At 35.7% G+C, this 27,806-nt stretch overlaps 4 protein-coding genes and 1 pseudogene across 5 annotated transcripts; 2 read left to right on the top strand and 3 right to left on the bottom strand.

The window, feature by feature from the left end:
- Nucleotides 1-848: 848 nt before the first annotated feature.
- Nucleotides 849-27,722, bottom strand: LOC120169968 (plastidic ATP/ADP-transporter-like). The gene is made up of 7 exons (XM_039178038.1): nt 27,711-27,722; nt 22,572-22,574; nt 3,553-4,474; nt 2,206-2,460; nt 1,867-2,010; nt 1,414-1,761; nt 849-1,325 (listed from the first exon to the last, which is right to left on the bottom strand). The coding sequence occupies exons 3-7, from the start codon at nt 4,306-4,308 to the stop codon at nt 966-968; spliced, it is 1,863 nt and encodes a 620-aa protein (XP_039033969.1). The 5' UTR covers nt 4,309-4,474; nt 22,572-22,574; nt 27,711-27,722; the 3' UTR covers nt 849-965.
- On the top strand, nt 12,235-15,928 carry LOC120169967 (annotated as a pseudogene).
- Nucleotides 16,132-18,376, bottom strand: LOC120169972 (probable histone H2A variant 3). Its single transcript, XM_039178042.1, has 2 exons — nt 18,166-18,376; nt 16,132-16,519 (listed from the first exon to the last, which is right to left on the bottom strand). The coding sequence occupies exons 1-2, from the start codon at nt 18,271-18,273 to the stop codon at nt 16,223-16,225; spliced, it is 405 nt and encodes a 134-aa protein (XP_039033973.1). The 5' UTR covers nt 18,274-18,376; the 3' UTR covers nt 16,132-16,222.
- LOC120169969 (serine-threonine kinase receptor-associated protein-like) lies at nt 19,238-23,178 on the top strand. Its single transcript, XM_039178039.1, has 7 exons — nt 19,238-19,523; nt 19,945-20,080; nt 20,514-20,595; nt 21,276-21,451; nt 22,068-22,205; nt 22,286-22,425; nt 22,773-23,178. Exons 1-7 carry the CDS (start codon nt 19,406-19,408, stop codon nt 23,018-23,020), a joined length of 1,038 nt encoding a protein of 345 aa, XP_039033970.1. The 5' UTR covers nt 19,238-19,405; the 3' UTR covers nt 23,021-23,178.
- Nucleotides 24,434-27,806, bottom strand: LOC120169971. Of its 2 annotated transcripts, XM_039178041.1 has the most exons (4): nt 27,325-27,806; nt 26,729-27,232; nt 25,882-26,023; nt 24,434-25,436 (listed from the first exon to the last, which is right to left on the bottom strand). In XM_039178041.1, the coding sequence occupies exons 1-3, from the start codon at nt 27,724-27,726 to the stop codon at nt 25,961-25,963; spliced, it is 969 nt and encodes a 322-aa protein (XP_039033972.1). In that variant the 5' UTR covers nt 27,727-27,806; the 3' UTR covers nt 24,434-25,436; nt 25,882-25,960. The 2 variants fall into 2 exon arrangements, with proteins under 2 accessions (XP_039033972.1, XP_039033971.1); XM_039178040.1 differs by lacking the exon at nt 24,434-25,436 and having other exon boundaries at nt 25,931-27,232.

Here is a 27,806-nt window from a genome sequence, read left to right as displayed (position 1 = left end):
TAGAGTGAAAGTGACCTCAAACTGATATCTCTTATCCTACAACAAGGTGTCTCGGGATGCAGCTGGATTGGTGTACGTTTACGTATACCCTATGTCTTCGTGACATCAAAGTCTATACAAAATCCGAACACCGAACCTTCCTAGTTCTTACCATCATCCCCACTCCAAACCATACAAAGAGCAATTTGTCTAGATAATCTGAATGCTACGATTCGAACCTCGGATTTGTTCGATATCAGATCTTGAAACTGACACAAGTATTGCAGAATCATGAATGGTGGGGAAAGGCATAGTTCTTAATCAACTTCTTTTACCTATGAACATCAGAATGCATTAGGTCTTCATATTTTCCCCAAGGAAAATGATTGAAGCAAGTTAACTTGGAGGACAAAAAGCGAAGAACCTTGTCTTGAAATGTGCACATGATATGATGAGAACGAATGAGACATCACATAAAGCCAAAGAACAGTGAACCTTAGCTTTTGCTTGATTGATTCTCAAGAAATCGAAACCTGCAACTGTGTATCAAATCGTCGAGCCCGATTAATCAATCTCAGACTTAAATCCTGCATCTTCTTCCGTATTACATATGAAAATACATGAACTTAACACATACACGAACCGAGTTCAACAAGTACAGAAATATACAACTCGTGGAAACTCACAGTACAGTTAAAAGATACGAAAATGGAGCATGTAAGTTTTAAAGGCATTTCCCAGAATTTAGACCAAAAAGGGGTTTCAATTTATGTGAATCCAAATGAATACAAGATACAGCAACTAAACAAACATTAAGCTCAACATCTAAGGAAATGGACTTATATTGAAGTCGAGCTTTTTTGTTTTCAGCTAATGTTCTTCGTATAAATTAAAATAAATTCTAGAGCCAACAGTCACCTAGCACTGCTTCTTATCAGCTTCTTATTCTTCCTGTTGGGCAACAAATGGAAGAAAGTTCTTTCTTTCTAGATACTGCTTGGAGTTGATGTTTCCGATGAACTTTCAGTTGAGTCACCTGCGGCTGCATTTAATGAAGAACTGCTTGCAAGAGAGACGTTTCCGGTTTCAGAGACAACCGGGATCTTAACAGCTGCTCTTTCCATCTCCTTCTCGAGTTCCTCTTCCCTGCGTAAAGCTGTAAATTGCGTATCCAAAGACCTTGCAGCTCCTAGCCATGCAAGAACAATCACCAGAAGTATTCCGCCAAGGTATGGGGTTGAATTTGCAAGTGATCCAAAGGTCAAGATCATAAACTGTTGAATCAGAGCGCCTCCCGATTTCCCCAGTGGGTTGCATACAACATCGATGGCAGCCTTCCCTTTAACCTAAAGATGGAACCAGATAGATTCTAAGTTAACGACAGAAGTTTCCCGGAAAAAACAGAAGTTTAAATTGTCGATAAAGATTTCAAACCTTGGTGTCCTCATCCAAAGGAATATAGGCCATTTCTTTGCAAGGATCAAATAAACTGTACTTTGCACTCTTGCTGAAAATGTTTTGCATGGCACCCACATATACGGCCGCAAGAAGAGGAGTCATGCCAAACTGAGTAAGAGTTGGTGCGAGAGGACCGCCAAATAATATCAAGGAGAAGAAACCAACTCCGGTCAGAAGCAGGACAGTAGGTGTTACGCTGGCCGCAACTCCCCATCCGTATTTGTCAAAAATAAATTGACTTAGTAGCATCATAGTGAATGTCGCGATTCCAGTGGCAGTTGAGAAGTCACCCATGAAAGAGGAGTAATCATTTGGGCTTGGAAACTACAATATGGAGGGCGAATCATTAGTTGCTAAACCCGTTACGATATATATAGATAGAAAGAGAGCGAAAGCGAAAAAAACAGGATAATAACCAAAGAATTTTACCTGCGCTTTAAGCTTAGATTTCCAAGTAACTTCAACAAGGTTGATGCTGATACCATATGCAACCACCAAAGTGGCAAGATCCCTAATGTACCTTGAAGACACCAAGAATTTCAAGCTTTCCATTGTTCCCATCTTAGGCTTTTCCTGAAACCGGTCGACAATAAAAGGAAATGAGGCTTCATATGTGTTTTGACAAGATCACTTTAAATACATATAATACATAAGCAAGGTAAAAAGTTTTTATTCTAAACTCGTAATACCTCGGTAACTCAAATTATTCGAAATGAACATTTGGAATCAAATATGACAAACAAGAAAAATTGCTCAAAAATGGATTACCTTCTTCTTCTTGCTACGTGTGGGAAGAGGAACAAACTTATTCACCCACCAGTACAGGAAACAGATGGTAAGCCCCATCAGCACCACAATGCTCATCATTCCCTTCAAGGAAACAGCCCAACCATCAACTCCGGGACCCAAATTTTGCCTCAAAGTAGAAAAGTACTTAACAGTTCGACCAGAGAAGATGAGAGCTATATTGGCTCCTAGGCCGAACAGAGGATAGAATCTTTTTGCTTCGTCTACAGTAGTTATCTGCACAAGAATATGCAACATTCGGTAAATACAGCTTTAATTCTCAAAAACAGGCAAAGATTTCAGATACATGCAATTTAACAGGAAAAGAGTAGGCAAAATTCACAAAATGAAAGAACAGAAATACAAGTAATAGATTGCCACTAAACATACAGTAAAGCAAATGCCACAATCACAAATGCTTGAGTTCTGCATAAATGGCCAAATACAAGGGGCAAATTCAAAAAAAGACATTGAGATTTCAGAATTTTAAAACTAATATTCAATTATCTTCTTGTTTATCCTTCTTTTTTGTTTCATGCATGCACCAGGGGTGCTGAAAGAGAGGCATTCACGTTACATCTAGAAACACAAGATACTTGAGATTTCATCTAAAAGTTTTATTTTTTTTCAAGTATCTCATGGGCTTGATTTCCAGTAACCAGCAAAAAAGATAGTCAGGATAAAAATTTTCAAGCCAAAGATAGAATAATTTACACAAGGAACCGGTTATGGAGAAAGAACGTGAATTTGAAGAGGATAACATCGGACTACTTCAAAGTTCTCAACTTAGTCCAAATGAAATCACAATACAGTAAGCCAATGCAAACAATATCACTCTTTTCTAGTCCGAATCGGCATGCAACAGTTACACAGCATAATTGCATTCATGAAATGTAGAACTTAAACTTCCATCTCATCAAAAGTAAGGAGATTCATAAAACAACTTTCTGAAGATTTGTGGGTGTCTAAATGAAATGCAATCAGCACTAAAGTACTGGAACAAAATTTTTGAAGCAAACATCTCATTGAACATGCTAACTAGTTTTTAAATATGGAAATCAACCAAAACTAACCCAAAGAAGCAAGATTATTGATGCAAACATATCACTGAAGATGCTAAGCAGTTTTGAAGCAAGCAACTACATGAATATATACTAACTAATGAGATTTGAATGTTAAGTGATGCAATTCTAAAGCCTACTAGATTTACAAATTATAATTAAAACCTACTAATTTCTGACACAAAATAAATATATAAAGCCAACATGCTTATACAACCATGGAGATAAACAACTTCCAAAATTCAATTCAATAAGATAATATATTCACCTGATTGGCAAATCCCCAAAACAGAACAGAAATGACCACACTGCCCCAAAGTTCAGCCATGACATAGAACAAACAGAAACTCCAAATCCTCAAAATTGCAAGAGGACCAAGGAATCTGGGACCAAGAACCGCAAGGAGCTTATCAGCAAGTGCCTCAGGGTGGATATAATTGCTGAGGGGATACAACAGGAACCCAAATGCACCAAAAAAGGCTATGAAGGGAACAATAACGGTGTAGAAAAGAGCCTTCTTTGGCAACACATCAGCCAACTTGGTGTACAACAGCATGAACCCAACAGCCATAGGCAAATTAACCCATGTCTTCAAGAATGGTATAATCTCAGCACTGCTTCCTTTAGCAGTCACCACCAACACATCCTTTGTATCCCTGAGGATTGTGTAATTGAAAAGGATGCAAAAGAACATTAACCCGAGTGGGATAATCTTCTTGAGAGACACAAGCTCTATACCCAAGAACTTTGGCGGCTGTATTTCACCATACAAATCCTGCCCGTCAGCTGCAGCAGCAGCAGCCTCGGCCTTGCAAATAAAGCTCTTTCCTTTGGGGGATAAACCATTTGGTTTTGCTACAACGCTTGGAACTCTTTTATAAGATAGAGATAACCCATTGAGGCCTAAGGGTTTTGTGGCAAAAAGCCTCTGCTTTAAGCCCTGTGATGGGTTCAAACGGCTTCTGATTCTGGTTGGATTTGGTGGCAGTGAAAGAAGCCCTCTTGTTTGTAGAACAGCTTCCATGTCTCTCTTATGGTTCCTTCAAAAGAATTGATAAATCAAATCCCCAAAAAAGATTTGAACTTTTCTCAGAACATAAGAGAAACACAGAAGGAAATTGTAAAGAGGGAGAAGAATGAAGATAAAGGAATAAGGTGGCTAGTTAAGAGATGGAGAAGGAGATTGCTTTCTCAAAAGAATAAAACCAAACCCAAAGAATTTTTTTAAAAAAAATTATAACTTTTTTAATCAAAGTTTAAGGAAGGAGAAGGGTTAAATAAAGAGAGGTCAAATAAGAACAAAAAAACTTGCAGATTATAAGAAACAGATGGAGAGTGATATACTGATTATACGAGAAGAAATTGTGATAAATAATTGCCATTTCCCCAGCACAGCTTCCCAAGATTTGACAAACTCTCCATTTTTTCATTAAAAACATCAGTTTGGTTTATATGGAAAATTTGAGATATTTTCCACTTTTCTGACGTCATAAAAACTTGGTTTTAATATAAATCAATTCTTAAATATTTTTATTTTCTCGTCTAAGAGATTAAATAAATAATCAATTTAAAAAAATAGTTATTTTTTTCACATTTTTTTTTACATAATTTGATATCAATAAACTTTATTTTAATATTATACGATGAACAAATACTTTTTCAAAGAAAAAGTGCATTGCAAGCAAAAATAAAGATCTCAGTTGGCAAAGTAAGGGTTTTGAGATTATGAATTGATCTTATGTATTAAGTTCGAACCGTGTTGACTGGGAATCTTGAAAAAAAGCGGAGGACAAGTTCTTTGAACCCTCCGGAGGTTGTCTTGTAAGGTCGGATTCTTTAGCCTGACCTTACGAGGTCCTACGTTATTAAAAAAATGAAACTTGGGGTAGATCAAAAGTTTGGTAGGTCAAAAACAAGTGGCTTCCAACACTTAGTTTCACCGCACCAGCCACCGCCTTAATGCTTCTTACTTGTTCCTTCAGAATTAGGGTAAATTGTGTAGTAAGACATGCATGGTCTCATTTATTTAATTAATTTTTATCAATATCCAAAACACAATGCACATTGTTTAGCATCGGTGCTTATCCAGATACTTAGCAAAGCAAAGCAAAGTGATGTGTGAAAAACTAAAACTGTGTTAGAAGAGACAAATTATAAAACAAGTGCTTCGACAAGGCACGGGTGTTGTTGCCCTACGGCAAGTTATAAACACTCGATCATTTGTCAGGGTATGGCTAATCTCCATTGACACGGAACTCTACGACGCCGATGGGATGAGTGTATTTCTTTCTTCCTTGTTTCTTATCTATGCAGCTTGTTTATTCCTGGTCGGCTGACAAGAAATGCTTTATTTTCTATGGTGCAATTTACTTTCAAATTACATAACTTCAATAGTTAAAAATAATATTGTTCTCGATCTAGGATTTATGTAATTGACTAAAAGATTCTGATTAAATATTACTTTCTAATCACCTTGTACTAATAAGAAAATGAGGACTGATTTTGAAGTTTATAAAACTTGAGAGCATGAGTGGGACTTGGCAGCTTTTAACATTTAACGGCTGCTAAAGCCACTTGAAGGGCCCCAAAACCATCGAAGAATACTAATGAAATCAAACCTTCTCTTCATTGTATCGGTTCAACCGTTTTAGGGAACAAGTTGAGGCTAAAAACCAGTGCGAGTAGGTGCATGGGGCTGGCTGCCAGTCCAATACCAGATACCTTCCAACGAGCGATGCTGCTCAATCCACGTTGGTTGCTAAAAAGCGTTAAAAGAGGAACAGTGAAAAGATGGCCAATTGGGTACGATAGCGACGGCAACGGTAAATATCAGAGGCAGGGGGCCTCGGTATTTGATCCCCACGATGCCCGATACACTCTAGGCTAAAACAAAACATGACAGAAACGTTATTTTGTTGCCACACACGTCTCCACCATTCTCATCGTTAGAAAAGAGGGTTAGGGCCACCTCTCCCCCACCAGTACTTTTTGCCATTCCACACCGTTGAGATTCTGTCATGGAATCATGGATGCATATAAGGGGTGTGGGTTACAACAGTAACCCTTATAAATTTTAAATTCTTTTATAGTTTAAATATTATATATATATATATATATTAATAATCTAATTTCATATTCATGAAATTTTGTAATTTCGTATTTTTAATTTTTTAATATAAATTTTTAATTTAATTCCCCTTAACATAAAATCTTGTGTTCATCTCTACATGCAATCCATTTTTTTATAATCAATATTGTTTAATTATTGATTAGTTTAAATTAAATATTATAAAAAATTATTATAAAATAATTTAATTATCTAAAAAAACCTAATATTGTATCTAGAGAAATTAATTGAGATAATGGTTTGAAAAAATGACTTATACGGGGTGTTAGAGATATTTGTTGAGATAGTGTAAATGTTATAGTATCGATAGGAAGTCATTTGGGTTATTTAGTATTTTTGAGAAGACGCGTGGAAGATATAACGTCTTCTCTAAGCTACATACAATATGGAAATAAAGATTTTGAGAATTGAAAATCGTACAATTCAGAAATTGTCGAGTCTTTCGAACATCTTCTAGAGATCATCTGTTCGAATGTTTTTCATTAAATACGGTAGCAAGCACCCTAATTAAAAAAATTATGCCTTTCGTATGAGTAAATTCTTTTTCTTATTATATTATCGAATTAGATTAATTAATAGTTAATTATCTCTTTTATTAAGAGATTTTTTTGACATTTGGTCTTCACGAGATATATGTCTGCATGGAACATGCCTTGTTTCAAAAAGGGATCTTTTAATAGATATTTTCACTTCACCACGAGTTTTTTAGGTGTATGGTCCCAAAGATAACATGTAACACAAAGCAACAAGGCCCTTTATTACATGTTCTTTTTGTCTTCCCTTCCGTTTGATATTTTTGGGTTATTCACACAATGAAAGATGGTAAAAAAAAAACTTTGGCGTAGACAAAATGTATCCATAAGTAACCACAATGATTTTTTGGGTGGGCACTCACTGAAAATTCAGACTCTTAGGTCTTCATGTAGAACATCATTCTAACCCAATAGACCTTCATTTAATGTAGATTGAAGTCCAACCCTTGATGAACGTTTTGGCATTTGGTCTTTTCTCTAGGCCCTAGGCCTACCATCTAACCCATGTGTGCGTGTGGTGTGAGTATAATAAAAAGTATTTGTATTCATTTTATTTCCTTATTTATCGATATTTTATCTATTAATTGTTTAATTCATATTAGATCATGTAAAGATTTATTTATGAGGAGCGAGTCTCTCAATTCAATTTGTTCAATTCACAATGTTAAGATTCGAACCTCTAATCTTACTTAAAGAATCTATCGCATTGTCTCACTGGACCAACTAGTTGTTGGTATCTTTATATTCGATTTAATCATCAATCTATATTCATTTTCTGTTTTAGTATCCAAATCAAACCAACCAAGTAACACACACCCCTCAACAACCTCTTTCCAAACGACAACGTTCCCACCACTTGTGTTTTTGCACAAACTTTGCATGACTTCAAATCAACTCCATTAACATAGGATGGGGATGGAAAGCCCTAAAATGTAAGGTTTTGCTTTGATGACTTAAAATTTATATGAATTTTCTTTCAAATGAGAACTAATTGAACCATAGAAATGGCTAAAAATGACACGACAAGAGAAAATCTTTACGAAGGAGAGCATAATACTTGTACTAGTTTCATTGTTTATGGTGATGTGATGAACCATTTGTTGATTTAAGCCACCTCATTGTGGGATTATGTTCAAACTATTAATCAATTTCTTTGATTATACTGAAAGTTGTGGCCAATATGTACCACTGAAATTGGGAAACAGCTCTCAAAATTGACATACACACATATATGGTGGTAATTTCTTTGTCCACAATTTACCCTTTCAAGAATGTTATTTACATGGTGTGGTGATGGAGACTTTGAACCTAAAGTTTTCAATAGTATTGTCTATACATATATAAAGTTGAGAAATTATTTAAAGCTTAAAATATTGAAATAGTAACATAACATGACGGATGAATTTAATTGAATTTTTTTAAAAAATTTTGAAATTTTAATAGTTTTTTTTTTGAAAAAAAAACTTTTAAGTTTATTTAATTTTTAAGTGAAAAATAAGAAATTATTTAAAATTTAAAACATTACCATATTTTAAAAATAAATATAAAATTTTTAAAAAAATTAGATATTAAAAGCTATAAAATGAAAAACTACAAATTATTAAAATTTTAAACAATAATAATAAACCACTATTTATGTGCTTTGTGTTGATGTTTTTTTCTTCGTATTTGGATATTTAAATTTGTGTGTTTTTAATATTGAAGGTTATAAAAAAAAAAACAGAAGTCAAAGTGAGAAGAGGTGTCATCAACATGGCCATGCATTGGTTCCTTTTGCACCTTAATTTAATATAACGAGATTAAAAATAGATTGAATATTAATGATTAATTTAAAAATAATACTAATTAATATTTTAATCCTACAAGCTTCAGCTTCTTTGGTTCCTGTCATTTCTATAAATATCGTGGATAATAGAACGAGATTAAAAATTATTTTATTAAAAAATTTAATTTCCTTTTATTGGTGTGCCTCACATCTCTTATTTTTTTTTTTTTTGTTGATCAGTGATGGCATCACCTTTAATGTTGATTGCCGACCTTTGATATCCTTTGTTGTCTATTTTTTTTCTTTATATCGTATCTCTATTTTTCTTTATTTTTTAATTTTTAATAAGTCTATCGGTATGTCACATTTCTATATGTCTACATTTTTTTTGGCACTTTTTCGGTTATTTTGAGTAGTAGTGATAAAAATGACAAATTAAAAAATGGTAATGACATTTCTATAATTTGTTATAGTTTTAGTGGCGAAAAAAGAAATGGACCACTTATGAAGTTTAACCTAAAAACAAATCAAAGCAGAGCGGGGCCCTTTGAAAAATGGGAGCCGATATTGAATAAGTCTGATGACACAACACAGGCTGGATAGGAGTGGGACTGACGACAATGATGGTGACGTCGATGCGATTACGGTTTTAGATTTCCGGTCCCGACCAGACCAGACCAGACCATCATCGCCCTACTCCACTCTGCTCTAACAACTCGGTCAGGTTCTTGGGGCTCACGCCCTCACCCATTTTCATTTTCATTTAACAACACGGGAAGATTACTTTAATTCAGGGTACAATGCAAGTAACCTTGGAGATTCTTTCAGGTGGAGACCTACAATGGAAAGATCAAGAATGGAGTTTGTCAACCTTTGAACAATACTTTGCGCGTCTTATTCGAAGCTAATTGTTTCCTAATCATTTTCGATGGCTAAATTGATACCTTCGGCAAAGGCCCCAGCTTTAACAATTTCAACACAATGGCAATTTATATATCTCAGTGCATGACCACTTGCGCACACATTTTCATCTGGAGATTAATTTTCATTCTATTGTTTGTGTTTTATGTACAATATATAGGGTGTATTATATAATATATTTTAAAATATATACTATATTTAAACATATATGTAATTGTTTAAAATATTTATATATATTATATTATATTTGAAAACATATAGTTTTTTTAAATATATATATGATATATCATATATATTATTATTATTATTTAATTTTCTTTTCAGGTTTAATTATTTTTCAGTCCAAGTTGAAGTCACGATCCAAGTTGAATTTCAGCAGGGTTTAAATTCAAGCCCAAGCGAGCATGCTGGCCTGACCCAGCAAGCAAGCCTGCCTGACCCAACAGGCCGCTCCACTATGCTCAATGAGGTTTGCAACATTATCATCAGCGCCGCATAACGGGAGCCGTTGGATCAGACGACTAGATGATCTCAAACGTCATCTAGAGAACATTTTCAAGCCACTTTGACAACCAAATCGAAGTAAGATCAGAATCGAATCGAATCGAAAGAAAACAAGTTCTGTCCCAAATATTCGACAGCAATTCAAACAAATCAAAATCGAAGAATGCAACAGAGAAATTCCCAACACAAGAAGTGGCAATAGAAATCAAGGTAAGCAACAGAGCAAGAACAAAAGAAAACATGCAAAGCGAGAAGGGTAACAAATCGTCGGTTCAAGGCAAATTGAAGAAAAGGGAAAAATAATCCCTCATTGATATAAATTTCGTAGGTTTTGGGTTGAAAAAATTGTTTGATTTGTCCCCTCGAAGCTATAAAAACCTGCGAAGAAGAGAAAAAACTGCATGAGCTTTGGGAGAAAAAGATTCGAAATATCAAGAAAAGAAACCAAAAAACAAAGGGGGCTTAGCTTCTTTCGTGGAGGAGGTTGGTCATTCAGGAACGATCACCGGAGCACTGAAACGCCACGAGAAATGGAACAACCATCATTGGAGAAGGTCAGAAAGTCGAGAGCGTTTTGTTATATCTACACCGAGGGGCTCTTTACATATATGATCGGAGGTTAGATTTGGGTTTAGTGTGACGACTGGATATTTAGGGTTGTTTTAGGATATTTTGCTACTGTGGGTGGTTGCCGGAGCGGTGGAGAGACGATGGTCCGGTAGGACTCGACGATCGAATGCCAAACAAATTTTGTACCAATAGATTTTCGGTCCAGCTTCTTACCCTCTTAGAGACATAATCTCGAAGAAAATCGAGCACGTTGGTTTTATTTTTCCCAATCATAGGACGCCATGGAAGTTGTCTAGTGATGGAACAATAGACGTTCATGTTTGAAAATTGTGTAGGCTATATTCTGCTCGAAATCTTATTCCTCTGTGTTTTCTGTATAAAAAAGTCATTGAATAATCCATACATTTTTTTTTCAAAGTCAACATATAATTTTGACAACTCCAAAATACCATGAGAAATGAACTTTTTTGGGTTATCTATTATTCAGGCAATTTTGTCAGTAATTAATTTTAATATTATTATAGCTTAAAAATAAAAAAATAAAAAATAAAAAATAACAAAAAGAGTGTCAGTGCTGTGCCAGATATGCTCCAGGCCGAATCCAAATGCTGTCAGATTCAAAAAAGAAAAAGTTTATTCCTTTTAATCATGATTCTCACTCCCAGACGTTACGGTTTAAGAATTAATTTTAACGAAAAATAATAAAATAACTTAATTGTCTTAAAACCCATAAAATAGTGACAAGAAAAAAAGATAAAATATTTAATTAATAATCATTTTTTAAAATTAATTTAAAAAATAAAGTAATAAATAAATATAAAATTATTGAGAATGATATACATGAAAATAAGGGTGTAATACTGAAAAGGGTACACTTTTATGGTGAAAAAAGTAAATGAACAAAAAGTAGACAGTCATTTCTGAAGAGGTAGTAAAAAATTAAAAAAAGTATATTAAAAATAAGTGGATTTTTAGAAATTTTTTACCTAAATATTTTAAAATAATGTATTACTTTTTTTTTATTAGTATTAGATAATTGTAAGGTAATAAATATTCATAAATAATAATTTTTCAATCATTTGATCTTGAACTTTGACACCTTCTGTTTTTTGTGTGTTTGAACTTAATACTTTAAAGAATAACAATAATTTTTTATCATCGAGACCGTTTAATTCGTATAAAATTATGTATTACTTAAATATATAGTTTACAAATGCTTAAATGTAATTTTTAAAAGATATATATATATATATAGCCTATATTATACATATATTTTCGGTGATAATTATTAATTAAATTATAATAAATAGGAGTATATTTTCCTTTTTCACCCATGCTGTGTGTGAGAGACAAAACGTAGTATACACTGTAAGTAAAAGAAGGAAATCAACGGAAGAGGGAAAGGGCGAACGAGAAAGAAAAGGAAAGCACAGCGAGAAAAAGAGACACAAACAGAGACAACTCATTCTTTTCAAACACTCCATTTCAACACCAATTTACCGCTACGGAGTTGCCATCCCTGACCACGGCGATACGCCGGTTGCAAATCTTCCATTTCAACACCAATGCCGTCGCATACGGCGTTTCAATTGGTTGATTCCGGGATTTGAACTCCTTCATAGCTCTGTTTCAGTGGGAAAAAAGGGGAAAACTTTCTTTTTTTGGTTTCGTTTTGTTTTCAAATCTGGAAGAATATATTGTGGTGGCCGTCCGATTCTGTTTCCACTATGGTGATGAAAGCATGGGTAGTGGTGGAGAAAGTTAGGAGGATCGTACGGACGGTGATTTTCATGGTGACTATGATGGCTTCGCTTGCAGGATTGTCGCTGCCGTTGATGGTAGCGCTAGGCGATATCATGTTCCCTTTCCTTTTACTCTCCAGCTTCACGTGCGTCACGTGTCACGGCTTCAACGAACACTTTCGTCTTTACGCTTTCAAAAGCTCCTTAATCGATTTCCCTCTCGTCTCCATTCTCAGATCTATCATCATCACTTGTACGATTTCTCACTTTCGTTTTTTTTCTAATTCGGGAAAAAATGAAATAAATCTATATAAAATTTCCCATTTTGTTTATGTTCATAATTTGCAGGTGTATATTCGTTGTGTGATGGTCCGACATTATCCCATGGACCTTACGTAGGAACCGTCATTTTGTGTTCATTCGTTTCGATTCTTCTACTTTCAATTAAGGCCTGTGTTTTTACGGTGAATTTTGGAATAGAAGCGGAGACATCGTCGGCAAGCCAAAGGCTTCATTGGAAGAAGCCATGGGGAATGCCAGTTTTGTTTCTTTCCTCTGTACTTTTCGCACTTGGTCATACTGCGATTGCTTATAGAACAAGTTGCAGAGCAAGGAGAAAGCTTTTGTTTCATCGTGTTGACCCTGAAGCTGTAAGCTTTTCTTGCTTAAATTGCAATTTTGGGGTCTTCTTGTTTCAAGTTTTTATTATTCTGAAAACGAAAGGTTTGGTTTTACTTAATATGACATAAGGCAGATTCTGAAGATATGAAGTGATTATGTTAGAACTGGTTCTACATTTTACCTGTGTTTTGTTTTTCTAACAATGATTATTATTTCTTTGTGTTTCATTGCATCAGATCTAAGTCAGTGGTTTACACTAATGCAACTGTGACTTTCATACTTTTGGTTTCTTAATAGAGTATTGATATTTTCTTTTGGTTGTGACATTAATGTTATTGCAGGTTCTTTCGTGCAAAAATGTTTTTTCGGGCTTCTAGAAGGTTCCACGATCTCCCACTCCCTCTGCAGGGAAAACCCAAAAAGTGATAGTGAAGCAAGGCGAAAACCTTTCGGGCAATCCCATGATGAAGGGGAACTCCCTGCTAGATTACTTGTTGACATTGATAGCTTATTCATTACATTGCAAGGGCTTACCATTCATTACAAACTTTCCATTCCCGGTTCACCCCCTAGGTCTTGGTCATCTACTACCTTTCTGGGACCTAAAGTTAGTTTCACACCAGTAGTAGCTCCTGGAAGGCTGAAGCTTGATAGTAAAGTACTAAGCATGTCATCGAAAACACATTCTCTCCATCTTCAGAGGAGCTATAGCAATCAATTTCACAGCTCTTCACTTTATGCTCCACTGTTGGATGATCCCCTACCTTCTCCTGTGCTTTCTGAAGATATTCCTGTTTTCAGGCTTGACGATTCAGATGCACAGGTTGAGACAAGTAATTTGAACCCTGGGATTCTAAAACAAGATATAGAAGCAAATGGTGAGTTTGGTATTGTTTTAGTGCATGGGTTTGGAGGGGGAGTCTTCTCTTGGAGGCATGTGATGGAAGTGCTTGCTTGCCAGGTTGGTTATTCGGTTGCTGCTTTTGATCGGCCTGGTTGGGGATTGTCCTCTAGGCCAAGCCGTATGGACTGGGAGGGAAAAGAGTTGCCCAATCCTTACAAGCTTGAAACTCAGGTTAGGTTTCACTCTGTTTTGGATGTTATTTGCTTATTTAGAAGTGATGTGCTTTTGTGGCAGGAAGGAGATATTACCAAGTTAAAGTGTTATACATGTAGTTGGAATGCTTTTTTTTCCCTTCTTTTTTATCTTATATAAGCCACATTTTGCGCCTCCTAATTTTTTGATCTTCAGTTTAGTTTTGAGTTTTAATTGGCTTTTTGCTGGATCTTTATATACTTCGATTTAGCTTTTTGACTATCATATGAAGCTCATAAGTATTACCTGATATTATCAGGTTGATTTGCTTCTTTCCTTTTGCTCTGAGATGAGGTTTTCTTCAGTGGTGCTTGTTGGCCATGATGATGGAGGTCTTCTTGCTTTAAAGGCTGCACAAAAAGTCCAAACCTCAATGAATTCATTCAATGTGAGTAAGCTCCCATGATTTTTCTGTAGTGATTTGGATTTTTTGACAACAGAAGTGCATCTTTCTTCACTACTGTAATTTATTGGCACTTTTTGCTGTTGTATAGCCGCTTGAAGCGCTGAAACAAGAAAATATCAGGGCTGGCTGTAATAATGTGTTTTTTACCTACAGTAGATCGGTAAATAAACAAAAAGTTAAGTCTATTTACGTTGAGTCTGGAGAAGTAATTCTGAGAAGTGACCAGTTTACTGGTTTTATTTTTAGCATTTTCGGGGAATCTCACTTTTTCTCCATAAACTTTACTGCAAGGGTCATTTTGCGAATTTGACATTTGTCAACTTTTTATTGACCAGATAACATCATATATGTGACTGTTCTCTTAATGTTTACTTAAGAAATCCATATAGAAGGAATGAAAAAGAGTGAACATTGGTATCTTAAAATAAAGGGAAGCGGCTTAATACCGCTCGGTTCTTACTTCTATAGTTTGTTTTGTGGTTTACTCAGATTACAATCAAAGCAGTGGTTTTGCTAAATGTTAGCTTGTCAAGAGAAGTTGTTCCCGCCTTTGCAAGGATACTCTTGCGCACTTCACTTGGGAAGAAGCACTTAGTCCGTTCGCTTCTGCGAACAGAAATTACACAAGTGGTGAATAGACGAGCATGGTATGATGCAACCAAGTTAACAACAGAAGTTTTGAGCTTCTACAAGGTAAATTTTCTGCAAGATTATAAAACATTGAATTGATACCCTTACTAGTTTGTTTTACATTATGATTTGCTGAACTGATCTTCCTTTGATCAGGCCCCACTATGTGTTGAAGGTTGGGACGAAGCACTTCATGAGATAGGCAGGTTGTCACATGAAACAATCCTTTCACCCCAAAATGCAACATCGCTGTTAAAAGCTATTGAAGAGATGCCGGTATTGGTGGTTGCTGGTGCTGAAGATGCCCATATTTCGCTTAAATCTTCGCAGGCCATGGCTTCAAAACTTGTAAATTCTGTAGGTATATTCAGCAACAATGGATCTCCTCTGCTCTCAAATTGAAAGGAATGTTTACCATTTCCGCGTTTTCTTGCAATAAACAAATCAGACCTGTTGAGTAGATAGTTGACGAACAACTACTGTCCTGTTTCCTGATGTCGCTATATTTGTTGCCATGCAGAGACTGGTTACAATATCCGGCTGCGGCCATCTTCCGCATGAGGAATGCCCCAAGGCATTACTTGCAGCCATTTCACCTTTCATAAGCAGAGTGCTACTCAAACCAGAATAGCATAGTTAGTAGGACGCCCTCTTTTCATTTCTTGCTTCCATCTCTTTTCCTTTACTTTTCCCCCCTCTCGTTTCAAGCAATCTTTCCCGAAAGGACAAGGTGATCCGGGCCTCTTCTATCGGGTAAATTTTGAGCATTGTTTCAGATATAGTTTGGACACTTCTTTTGTACACTTGTGGAAATTGGTTATGAATGCATTTGAGCATTGTTTCAGATATAGTTTGGACACTTCTTTTCACATAGTCCACCGGGATTTTACCATAGAGTTGCAAATTAAAGCCACCATAATTGGCTACTGAATAACTAAGACAAAAAGACGAGCAAACATTTTTTATTATTGAGGTTTCCTGGTCCAAACCAATTCGAAAACTAACAGAGATCAATTACATAAACTACTCCTTCGAAGATTTGTTGATAAGTGATTTGTGAATGTGCGGGATAACACCTCCGCCTGCAATGGTTCCTTTGATTAGGGTGTCGAGTTCTTCATCTCCCCGGATGGCAAGCTGCAGATGCCTAGGTGTAATACGCTTAACCTTCAGGTCCTTGCTTGCATTACCGGCCAGTTCTAGCACTTCTGCAGTAAGGTACTCCAGTATGGCAGCTGTGTACACAGCAGCTGTTGCTCCAACCCTTCCATTTGCTTGAGCCCTTGTCTTCAGCAACCGGTGGACTCGGCCTACAGGGAACTATAGGAGTATATGTAAAACAATAAGCAACTCGAAATGATTTTGAAGAATTAACTCTACTTTTCCTAGAGTGTGAAGTAGAATAAAATACAGTCTATCGACTATAGCACATAACAGATAATGATGTGCCAATGTGTCTTGACCACATTCCCAAAACCCAATTTCTGATAGGACAGCTTAGGGTGCAGAATACTTTCTTCATTCAAAAACGGAAAAAGATGATGATTTGGAAGACTAGAGAATCTACTAATTATAATGAACACAATCAAAATACAAGTACAGAAGACTTGCTAGTATGAATTGGCTTATCCAAACTGTTCTTGAAGAATAATATATAATCAATTCAACCAGCGTAACAAACTACAACAATCTAACGAAAAAAAGTTCATGGTTTTAGGTGGCCTAAACGGTACGTAAAAGTAACATGCATAGCAGTTCTCACAATTAATAAGACCTCAACAGACAACATCATGCACATGAGCAATTTGCTCATCCTCCAAATTGCAGTCTCCGAAGATTTTAATTTAAAATACGTTTTTACTGTCCACAGAATAATGAAGCAGGTAACATGATGATAACATCAGTTCAACCCTTCGGATATGACAAAAAGTTAGAAATTAAAATGATATGATTACTAGTTTAAACATTCATACAGAAGATTCAGAACTGCTAAGCACGAATACCAACACTTGTTCCGTCATCAATGCTTAGCTCTTTTACAAGCGCCATTCCAAGCATGAATTCTTCAATTTTATTTTAGTTTCGTTTCTAACACTTGACACCTACAGTAGTTATACTTATGTTTCCAGTTCAATAAGCCTTGACGGAAGCACTCAAAAACGATAACTCATGATCCGAAATGCTCTGGCTGAATAAACTGTTGTTCGATTTTAATTAATATGCAAGCAGTTACATTTTTTGCCTGGTTACCAAATGCTACTACAAACCATCCACCTTTTGACATGAAATAATCAACCCAAACAATAAAGAACTGAGTATTCCATTCCCCTTCTAAATAGTTTCACCAAGGAATTCAAATTCACGCAAACTTTTACTAATGTAACAGGTAATTCACTATATGTATAGTGTACCTTTTAAGCTCATTGAGTTAAGCCAATGAGAGAAAACCAAGCATCATATTCTTATAAAAAATATCTGTTTACAAAACCTGTGGTAGTAATAGTAAGTACCATAATACATCCCAAAACAACAGATAAAAGCATATCAAATGGCACATTTTAGCTAAGCATTTGTCTCAACCCTTCAGAAAAAAATTCTACAGCTCAATGGAATAAGGAAATTACATACAAATTTAAGGCACTAGATGAAAGAGAGTAGCCAGCAGAAACAAGCAAACAAACAACCACAAATGAACAAATTCTAAGATCACACTCATCTTGTACGAAACAATTTAAAAGATCAAATTCTGTACTCAGCAACAACTACCACCGATCTTTTGAAAAATGGAAGAATAAAATTAACAAAAGAAAACATCTTATTTTTCTTGATCTTGCCTACAATTAAAGAATGCTTAGAACAATCAAATCCATAAAAACAAATGTATATATATATACATCTAATTCACCGAATCTATCATATGAGAAGCTAAATCGAGCAGAGAATTGAGAAAGAAGGGGGGTAGGAACCTGGAGACCGGCTCGAGAAGAGCGAGAGGTGGGTTTCTTCTTGTCCTTGTCTTTATCCTTGGTGGATTTGCCAGCCGTAATCAACCCTTTCGCTCCTTTACCCGACATTTTCCCGCCTGAAAATAAAAATGAATGCTTTGAAGCGACTGACGTCGAAGAGAAAAAGGTACTTTGGGAGAACGAAGAAGGTTTTTTAGGCGGTGAGATGAGAATGGAAGACTCCAGAAGACTCCCCCAGATATTGGCCCCACTTTCCCCATATTACCCTCTTTACCTCTTTTAATTTACTATTTAAAAAGGGGAATAAACACTATTTACTCCCCCGTCTTGACAACTAGTCATAACTTGGTCCTTATTTTTCATATTAGTCCTCAGATTTGACAATTTTTCTCAAATTGATTCGTTTTTTAGTCATTTGATAACATGATACAAAGTTTATGGATTAAGTTGAAAAAAGTTGTCTAATTTTAAGACTCTATGGAAAAAAAAGCTAGGAGTAAATATTATTTTGTTCCTTTGTAAAAAAATATTTTAAAAAGGAATGACATCAAACTACAATTTATTAGTTTATTTATGATTATAATAAAATTTAGAACTCAAAATGAACTAATTTATGAAAATAACATTTAATTTTAATTATTAAAATAATACTCGATCAATATTATTTATAAAAATGATTCCTTTTTCATTACATAAGACATTACACCTTTAACCTACATAAAGTAAATGTAAAACCTTTATATTCTGATTGATTGAAGCGAAAATATATACTAAGAATCTTTTGATTGATTGAAGCGAAAATATATACTTAAGAATCTTTTGATTGATTGAAGCCAAAATTTCACAATACTATATTAATGGAGGTCTACTTCCATGTTCTTTCCTTCTCTCAAATGCCTTCCTGTTTATATCCTTTTTCATATTTAGCAATTAAGAATAAAAATTATTTTTAATGGAAATAAAATAAAAAAGGTTCAATTTTCATATCCAAACATTTAGATTTCCTCACCAGCTTATAATATTTCCAAGATTAAAAAGAAAATTGCCAATCCCTTCGTCCAGAGAAAGCAAAAATTTAATTAATTTTTGCTTTAAATACATAAATATCTGACGGGATTAGATGTGTTTCAGTTTTAGCTAAAATAAATCCCTTTTTCTTTTTTCAAAGAATTTGATCTAAACGGATCAAATTAGTAAAATTTTTTGAAAATTTTTCTTGTATTCTTGTTAATTCGGAGAAATGAAGAAGAAAAAGGTGGCTGTACCATTAGTTTGCCATGGGCATTCAAGGCCGGTAGTTGATTTGTTCTACAGCCCCATCACCCCTGATGGCTTTTTTCTTATCAGCGCCAGTAAAGGTGAATCTTTTAATTTCTTGTTGATTCATGGGGCTTCTTTTGAAATCATGTTTTACCATATGCATGAATTTAGATACATGAATGTTGAATTGGGTTTGGGTTTTCCGATTGATTTAGCCTGTTCTTGATCGTATTGATTTTCGGCTTTGAATTTATTTCTTTTAACTGTTTTGAGCTGACATTTGGCTATTATTTACCAGATGCAAAGTATAATTATTATGTAACTTGAAATGGAATGATCATTTTGAAAGATGGCAATCTAGTTATGGTTGATCAGGCTGTTGATGTGATTTGTTTTAATGTTCTTGTTGATCATTTCTTCTTCCATAATCCATTTTTATTGCATACTGTGATGTCGATGAACCGTAATGTAGCTTCTTGTTTATCAACTCTCTTTCTAACGATGCATTGGAAAATTCAGACTCCACTCCAATGTTAAGAAACGGGGAGACAGGAGATTGGATTGGCACATTTGAAGGGCATAAAGGTGCAGTATGGAGCTCCTGTCTAGATACCAAAGCATTACGCGCTGCATCTGCCTCGGCTGATTTTTCTGCGTACGTATTCGTTGTTCGGCCGTAAAATAACATTTTTGGGAAGACACCAAGTTCCACCTTTGTAACCCATTGTCTTTTGCCACTGCATTTATTTTCTATTAACCACTCTCCTTAAAATAAAGGGACCTCATCCTTGTGGTCTACTACACTCCGAGTTCTATATTAACTAGTTGTTAAAAGTTTGGTGAGAATCCCAAGATATTCTCTGGTTGGCAAGTGTTTAGTGGTGTGCACTTGTTAGTGTATTGCTATTGAAAGGATGCCTCTTTCTATTTATAGGGAATTGCATGTGTATGAACTGCTAAAAGCTGATATTAATTTTCTTCTTGTCGTTATTTTAACACCGCTCTCTCTCTCTCATGCACACACTGTCATTTTCTGCGAGGATGATTGTTTGAAAACTGGAATTTATCATTTTCTCCAATATTTCCAGGAAATTATGGGATGCGTTGACTGGAGATGAGTTGTACTCATTTGACCACAAGCATATTGTTCGAGCATGTGCCTTTTCGGAGGTAGAGCTTAATTGTTTTTCCTTAAGAATTAATTTTCCCTAATTATAAATGTGCAGCGTTTAATGCTTATGCCCACTGCAATGTTATTTCTGAATTCTGATAGGGATGGCCTGAATAGCAAGTACTGTTTCAGATTTGTTTCTCAGGGGCAATTTTTTTTTTGGGATGATATATAAGCACTACTTCTTTCTTTTAGATATTATTGCATGGGCATTGTATTTCTTGTGATGCCATTTGGTAAAGTTCTATCAAGGTTGTGTGCGCTGACCAAATATAAGAACGCTTCTAAAGCAACCAACTTTGAAAGAACTACATTGATTCAATGGTCTGAATTCTTATTTTGAAAAGTGTGTACGTTCTTCTTTTTCTATGTTCTGTTTCTCTCGTGTAGCTTCATCACTTGAATTGCATATCCTCTTTGTTTAATGGACTGAAGTTGCAAAGTCATTAAGTGGGCTTCAGAGAATGCTTTTTCATTTTTCGCGAGACCATCACAAATTTTAAAAATTTGCTTGCACTTAATACATAATATTGAGTTCAGATTGCAATTAACTTCTTGAGGCTTGCACTTTCATTCCTGGTTCATTAATATGCTCTTCTGATGAAGATAAATTTATCTATCTTTGCTTTCCCCTTTTATTATCTGTTTGCATCGTCCGAGTAAATTGTCATTTGTACAGGATACACACCATCTACTCACGGGTGGAGTTGAGAAAATCCTTCGCATATTTGATTTGAATCGTCTAGATGCAGATCCAAGAGGAGTGGATAATTCTCCTGGTTCAATTAGAACCGTTTCATGGCTCCACGATGACCAGATCATTTTAAGTTCTTGCACTGATACTAATGGTGTTAGGTACAAATGTAATCTGCTATCACCTTCCCATTTTCTTTTGCGAGTTAGGAGCTTGTTTTAGTTCAGATATTTTTCATACGTACCATTATTGTCTTGAATTAGTATTGTCAGTTTAGGTCCTTTGAGATAAGGTGTTTGATAGGTAGACTATTATCTGCTTGCTTTGAGCACTGACTTAGTATAACGGATGCATATCACTTCTTAATAAGGCACTTTGCAGGTAATATTAGTCCAATAGTTGACATTATAAATTGTTTTCTAGTATAACCAGCTAGAAAGTTGTAAAATTTTCCAGATATTTGATGGGATTTTACTAAGTAAACAAAAGAGAAAATGTAGTACTTTTAGTTTAGGTTATTCGTAAATATTCCCTGTATATATACACACTGATCTATCATCTACCTATATATATATATATGCATGCATGTATGCTAAAAACCATGTCTTCCATATTTGATTGTTTGGTGTATTCTTAAACCTTTGATGCACTAGTTTATTAAAAGTAAATTACAGATGTTAAGGAAAACATTCATTGTGTCATTTTTACTGAAGCATTGATTTTCACACAATTATATGCTTGTCTAAAAATGATTTCCTGAACTTTGTACCTCTATAGGTTGTGGGATCTCAGAAGTGGCAAAACTGTTCAAACACTTGAGACAAAATCACCTGTCACAAGTGTTGAAGTGAGTTGTGACGGTCGCTATATAACCACAGCTGACGGATCTACTGTTAAGTTCTGGGATTCAAATCAGTAAGTTCTAAGCTGGATTGTCTGCAAAACTTTATTCTTTTGCCACCATGACCGCTGACATTTGTATTTACTCTTTTTAGTTTTGGGTTGGTTAAAAGCTACAACATGCCGTGCAATGTAGAATCAGCTTCACTGGAACCAAAGAATGGCAATAAGTTCATTGCTGGGGGAGAAGATATGTGGGTGCGTGTGTTTGATTTCCATACCGGAGAAGAGCTTGGTATGTGCCTCTTGAGTTGTGAGATGAATTGAAATATCAATTCAGACTATACGTCTGCGGCTTCAATATTAGCTAATGCCGAAAGTTGGTATTTTGGCAGTGTTTGAAGCACTCACGAGGGTGCATTACGACATGTTTCCTATTACACCCTGAAACAAAAACTCAATAGAATGATAAATATGCTGCTAGTCAAAAAATTTAAAAATATAAAAATCCGGGAAATGTACAGGGTGGATCCAATCGAGCAGATGAGCTCTGTTATTTAGTGTGTAAAACTGATTGTATGTTCTTTCTTATGGGTGTTTTTCAGATTGTTAAGAGTTCAAAACTTTCTTTTATGATTGTAGGTTGCAACAAGGGTCACCACGGTCCTGTCCACTGTGTACGTTTCGCACCGGCAGGGGAATCCTATGCCTCAGGATCTGAAGATGGTACCATTAGAATATGGCAGACAAGTCCAGTGATTCGTGAAGAGAGTGAACCAGTACCTGGAAATGCACCGAATCCGAAAGTGAAGGCTGTGGCTGATGAGGTTTACCGTAAGCTCCAGACCCTTCAGGTCGGCAAGGAAGGGAACACCCCAGAGAGGGGATAAGGAACCCGATGCACGACATAGTATTAAATTTGTCAAGGGCATTCAACAAGTGTTTTGTTTTCAGCTTTGCTTTCCAGGTTGTAGGATTATGATGGGTGTGTGTTGTTTGCTCCTTGTTTCTCTACGGAAATAAAATGAACCCTCCTTTCAAATTTCCTTATATATTCCTCTCGAGTTGGGTTTGAAAACTTGAATTCAGTTTGATAATTGTCAAAAAGTCTAATTTGAGCTTAAAACTTCTATCTATGGAGGAAGCTGAATTTTTAGTATTCTAATAATTGAGATTAAAGGTAAGTACCGAGTCGGATTTATTTTTTACTATTGAAAAGAGCGTAATCGAAACTGATAATAATCTTCCTTTTCCGACTGATCTTATCCTTGGCATGCTCGTTGACTGCTCACATTTTGCCAAACTCCATCTCCATCAGTCCTTGTAAACCAACGGCAACATCAAGCTTTTCCTCGACAATAGTAATGAGAACGACAATAATGCTTATTCGGTGAACTTCGGCTCCCTCAGCCACTTGATGCAGTTTCCTCGCCTATTTACAGTTGAAACCACCAAGTACCGCTCCAGAGTTATTGGGTTCTTGCAATGGATTGCTTGCCGTATACCATCACGAAGCAGGGCATTGCTATATGGAATCCATCGACCTGGAAATGCCATTATCTGCCACCATTGACTGAAGATATAACCACGGATCATGGTACCATCCCTGGATACGACTACAACAACAATACCATACTCAGATTCGGGTATGATGGTATCGCCGATGACTATAAGATGGTGATAATGCTAAGATCAAAGACCCAAATCTTCTTCAAAGTAATGATTTACAGTCTGAAATGCAAGTTTTGATAGAGTATTGCTGGATGAAGGTGGAGGTCGTCAGCCCGCTTGGTCCAATATGGCAGATTCTTTGTATTCCAAGCGCACCCCAACTTGTTTCTACAATGATTTATGTTGAAAGCATTGTCTATGTCCATTAGAAAACATGATTGATTTTAAGAGCTTAACTACTCTGATAATTTCATGCATAGATTTCATTCTATTTGCTTTTGGAGTCATTGATGTCAAGGATCAAATCTTAGAGTCGATTCATGCAATTATTGATATTCAAGCTCAGCCCTGCACTTTTTTCTCCAATGATTTAAGTTGATTCTGTTTTCTAAAATACCTGACCTTATAAACTCAGGCTTAGTAGTGATTTCATCAGTAAAAAAAATATTACCAGCGCCGTTAAATATAAAATCCTATTAAGATTTTTTTTAATAATCTAAATGATTCAAAGATATACAAAACATAACCTTTAGTCCAAGTCATTAGGATTTTACAACAGACTTGAAGATTACAAGTTCAGTAACAAAATTTTTATATAATCAGCCCAAATTCCTCCCTGTCTTAAGAAATCTCATAAGTACAGATTATGCTAAACAGTATTATCTGGCTTAAAATTGTGTGCATTTGTCTCTTCTCAAGCGTGAGACTTACATGATTAAAATTATCTGGCTTAAAATATTTCACCTGTGCACTCCAAGCAACTACCAAGATCCTTATCATACATACCCACCACGGGAGTTGAGTTCTTCAGATGGCCCTAATAGAGTGAAGTCAATTAGATTGCTCTTGAAAAAAACACTATTTTTCATTTTCTAAATAACTAGTGTCAAAACATTTTGATTCATGTTTCCACATTTAGAGATAAACAATTGAATTAGGCAACAAGTCATTATCAAATTGAAAATTGACTTCGGTAGAAACGACAATTTCTTCTCCTCTATCAAGCAAGTCTCTGCTCCATGATCTGTACATGTGACAATAAACACGGAGGAATCTAAATCAAAGGCCAATTAGCCATGGTATGTTATGATTATGAGTACAAACAGGCTCTTAGATAACATGCATTAGCCAAAGCATTCACGTGTGTCAAATTCGTAGTTAAATAGTAACCACTCAAAAGTCTCAAAAGAACATTGTAAAGGTGGAACAAGTGTAAATAACAAATAATCAAACAGAACTTACCATTGGAAGGAACCTACCTAGTACATAAAAATATGCATTGAAGCACTTTAAGTCCATACTGCATGCAACAACAACAAATAGGAATCCAGTATTTAAATTTCTAACACTCTTCTAGTCAAACATCAATCTAAAAAGCCTCACGAATCATTAACAGTTGATCAAGAGAAGGGAAAAGAATATGTTACCGGCATGACGGATTCTCATGAACTGTACATAATAAGGGAAAATCAACAAGTTAACCACAGCATGAATCGTTTGTCATGCAGAATCCACAGAAAACAAAATATACAAATTATAAATTACATGATGCAGGAATTTTTCTTACAGAACATCTCACATGGACAGGCAATGATTTTCAACTGGGAGTTCTTCAAGGGGTTCAGAAGCACCCATCTAACAATATCAGACAACCACTTGCGAAGTTAAAAAAATCATTTGATCATGGTACGCAAATGTCTTGTCTAATGTCATCAGTATGTTCAAATTTGTTCATACAATTAGAATGCTTAAGGCCACAAATTATAATTGTCTGGTTTGAAGGTGATAGGATATTCTAGTCTACTCAAGTTAATACAAGTCCCCCCTCCCCCCACACACAGGGAGAGTAGGTGAGGTTCAGAGCAATTTATCAATTATGCAGACTATAATGTTCTAGTATTGGATATGATCATCCAAATAGACCAAAATTAATGGTTATTACAACTTGAATTCTTAAATTAAAACTGCAACCTATCAATTTACAAATTAAAACCGAAGGCTGTTTTTTAAGATTGTCTTGATTTACCAGTATTTCAAAAGACAAACCAAAATTCGAAAAGATTCATAAAAATATCCATACCAAAAGCAAGGTTTAAGGGATCCATTGGGGAATAAACCATAGATGTTGCCCACTGGTCAACAGCAAGAGGTGGCAAAATTTAAACCCAATCATGGCTCTTGAAGCTATATATGGATGCCTCCAACAGTGACAATGAGATACTCTGAGAAAGCACCAAGACATTGCCCGACATAAATTCCATATAATACTGAAATAAAGAAAGTATAATATTTATACCCACCATTAAAGGATGATTTGATAACATATATAAAACTGCAGATACATACAATTCCAGGTAGAATCCATTAACGAGCCAGCACCACATCACAATTTACAAGAGCCAAATTGATGAACATGGACAAGATCAAAGATAACTCAGACAAAAAAGTAGAAATTAAATATTCCTGGCTACCAGGCTCTACTAGATGCAATATTCTGAAACTTGGGAACTTATATAACGGAATCCATCATAGAGTAGCCTTCCCCGTAACTTAACTGTACTTTCGCTTCTTTTCATTCAAATGCTATTTTTCAACAGTCAACATTATTGCTTAGAGGAAGTAGTCTTCTACTCTGATGAGTTAATAATGACACAGCCACCAAATAGTACTACACAACTACAAAATCGATGAGGGAAAAATAAAGAATAAAACTTCACACATAAAGATGGGATATGAGAAAAAATAATTTTATCTTTACATATATGCAGCACCAAGTAAAACATAACACTATAGTATAATTAGATGCTATTATTTCATTGAATCTAGTAACAACAGAACGAATGCCTATTATCACTGTGTCTCAACTTTCTTAGCTCCCTTAGATGTTCATCATTCGAAATATTAAGAGTGCAACGTAGAGTTGTCACATTTGCTTCTTCTTCCCATGTCAAAGGCCCAGAAGCATACAATGCCTCAAGAGCCTGCTGATAGGCATGTAGCTCCAACCTGCGGAAATCCATTCCCAATCCTTCACTAATACCACCAGAACTAGCTTCTTCTCCACATTTCCTTTCACAATAAGTGTCAACAACGCTACAAGAATCGTCCAAGTTTTCACAATCGTTTGTTATGTAAGGAGACAAGTTAAGACCATTATTCCCTACACCACTACAGCTACCAACAGACGATGCACAACTCAAGGTATCACCGGTATCATCAATTCTATAAAAGGAAGAAGGCGTACATCTTTCACCCCGTATACTATTTGGGGAAACAAACGCATCTACCTTTTCAGAAGCTGGAGAAGGAAACCGAACTATTATCCTTTTACCATCAAAACTACCCTTTTCAATAGCCCTCTTCTTCTGCCCACCAGCACCCGAGAAGCCAATCGAAGATCTTTTCCTCTTATGTGAGGAATTTGACGAACCCTGTTATCAACATAGCGACTGGGGTAAGAATCAATAACGTTCAATAAATAAACAAATGAAGAAAAGATTAAAAACTATTGCGAAAAAAATACCTTTCCCACGAGGAACCACTTGCCATCTTCCCACGACTGTCGAACACGCAGTCGAGATCGATGTACTTCCAGTTCTAAATTCGATCCAAGAATCCTCACAGAAAAGTTGTTTCCACCGAAAACAGTAACCATCACGGCCGATTTCCAGCACAGGTCATCGAACACCTCTACGATATCGCCAGGAAACCAATCAACGGTCCCGTTTATAGGTGGAGGGCAAGGCCTAATCGCTTTTCTAAGGACTCTCTCCACCGTCCCCGCCTCGCCAGTGAACGGAAAACAGCCGTACCTGACGCTGTAAGTGTGGCCGTTACCGGAGATGATCTCGGCGCAGCGCCAGGCACCTGTTGGTACCTCCTCCTTGATAAGGACCTCGACTTTGCTACCTTTACTAAATCTCATGATCGGCGAATTTGATTGAAATCAATGAAATTGGCGTTATAAAAAAATATAAGAAAACAAAGAATGAACAAATTTGGGGA

Source organism: Hibiscus syriacus, unplaced genomic scaffold (genome assembly GCF_006381635.1).
Source record: "Hibiscus syriacus cultivar Baekdansim isolate YM2019G1 unplaced genomic scaffold, ASM638163v2 tig00111769_pilon, whole genome shotgun sequence".
Taxonomy (NCBI): Eukaryota; Viridiplantae; Streptophyta; class Magnoliopsida; order Malvales; family Malvaceae; genus Hibiscus; species Hibiscus syriacus.
Note: the sequence above shows the minus strand (reverse complement) of the source record. Positions and strands in the feature narration are given on the sequence as shown.

What these genes read in the sequence shown, in the direction of transcription:
- LOC120169968 (XM_039178038.1), bottom strand. Translation starts at nt 4,308, where the DNA reads ATGGAAGCTGTTCTACAAACAAGAGGGCTTCTTTCACTGCCACCAAAT. An exon ending in TTTGGGGATTTGCCAATCAG is followed by an intron (nt 2,461 to 3,552) that starts GTGAATATATTA and finishes ATTCTTGTGCAG; the next exon opens with ATAACTACTGTAGACGAAGC. An exon ending in AATCTAAGCTTAAAGCGCAG is followed by an intron (nt 1,762 to 1,866) that starts GTAAAATTCTTT and finishes TCCATATTGTAG; the next exon opens with TTTCCAAGCCCAAATGATTA.
- LOC120169972 (XM_039178042.1), bottom strand. Translation starts at nt 18,273, where the DNA reads ATGTCGGGTAAAGGAGCGAAAGGGTTGATTACGGCTGGCAAATCCACC. An exon ending in CTTCTCGAGCCGGTCTCCAG is followed by an intron (nt 16,520 to 18,165) that starts GTTCCTACCCCC and finishes ATACTCCTATAG; the next exon opens with TTCCCTGTAGGCCGAGTCCA.
- LOC120169969 (XM_039178039.1), top strand. Translation starts at nt 19,406, where the DNA reads ATGAAGAAGAAAAAGGTGGCTGTACCATTAGTTTGCCATGGGCATTCA. An exon ending in TCTTATCAGCGCCAGTAAAG is followed by an intron (nt 19,524 to 19,944) that starts GTGAATCTTTTA and finishes TGGAAAATTCAG; the next exon opens with ACTCCACTCCAATGTTAAGA. An exon ending in ACTGATACTAATGGTGTTAG is followed by an intron (nt 21,452 to 22,067) that starts GTACAAATGTAA and finishes GTACCTCTATAG; the next exon opens with GTTGTGGGATCTCAGAAGTG.
- LOC120169971 (XM_039178040.1), bottom strand. Translation starts at nt 27,726, where the DNA reads ATGAGATTTAGTAAAGGTAGCAAAGTCGAGGTCCTTATCAAGGAGGAG. An exon ending in AGTGGTTCCTCGTGGGAAAG is followed by an intron (nt 27,233 to 27,324) that starts GTATTTTTTTCG and finishes TGTTGATAACAG; the next exon opens with GGTTCGTCAAATTCCTCACA.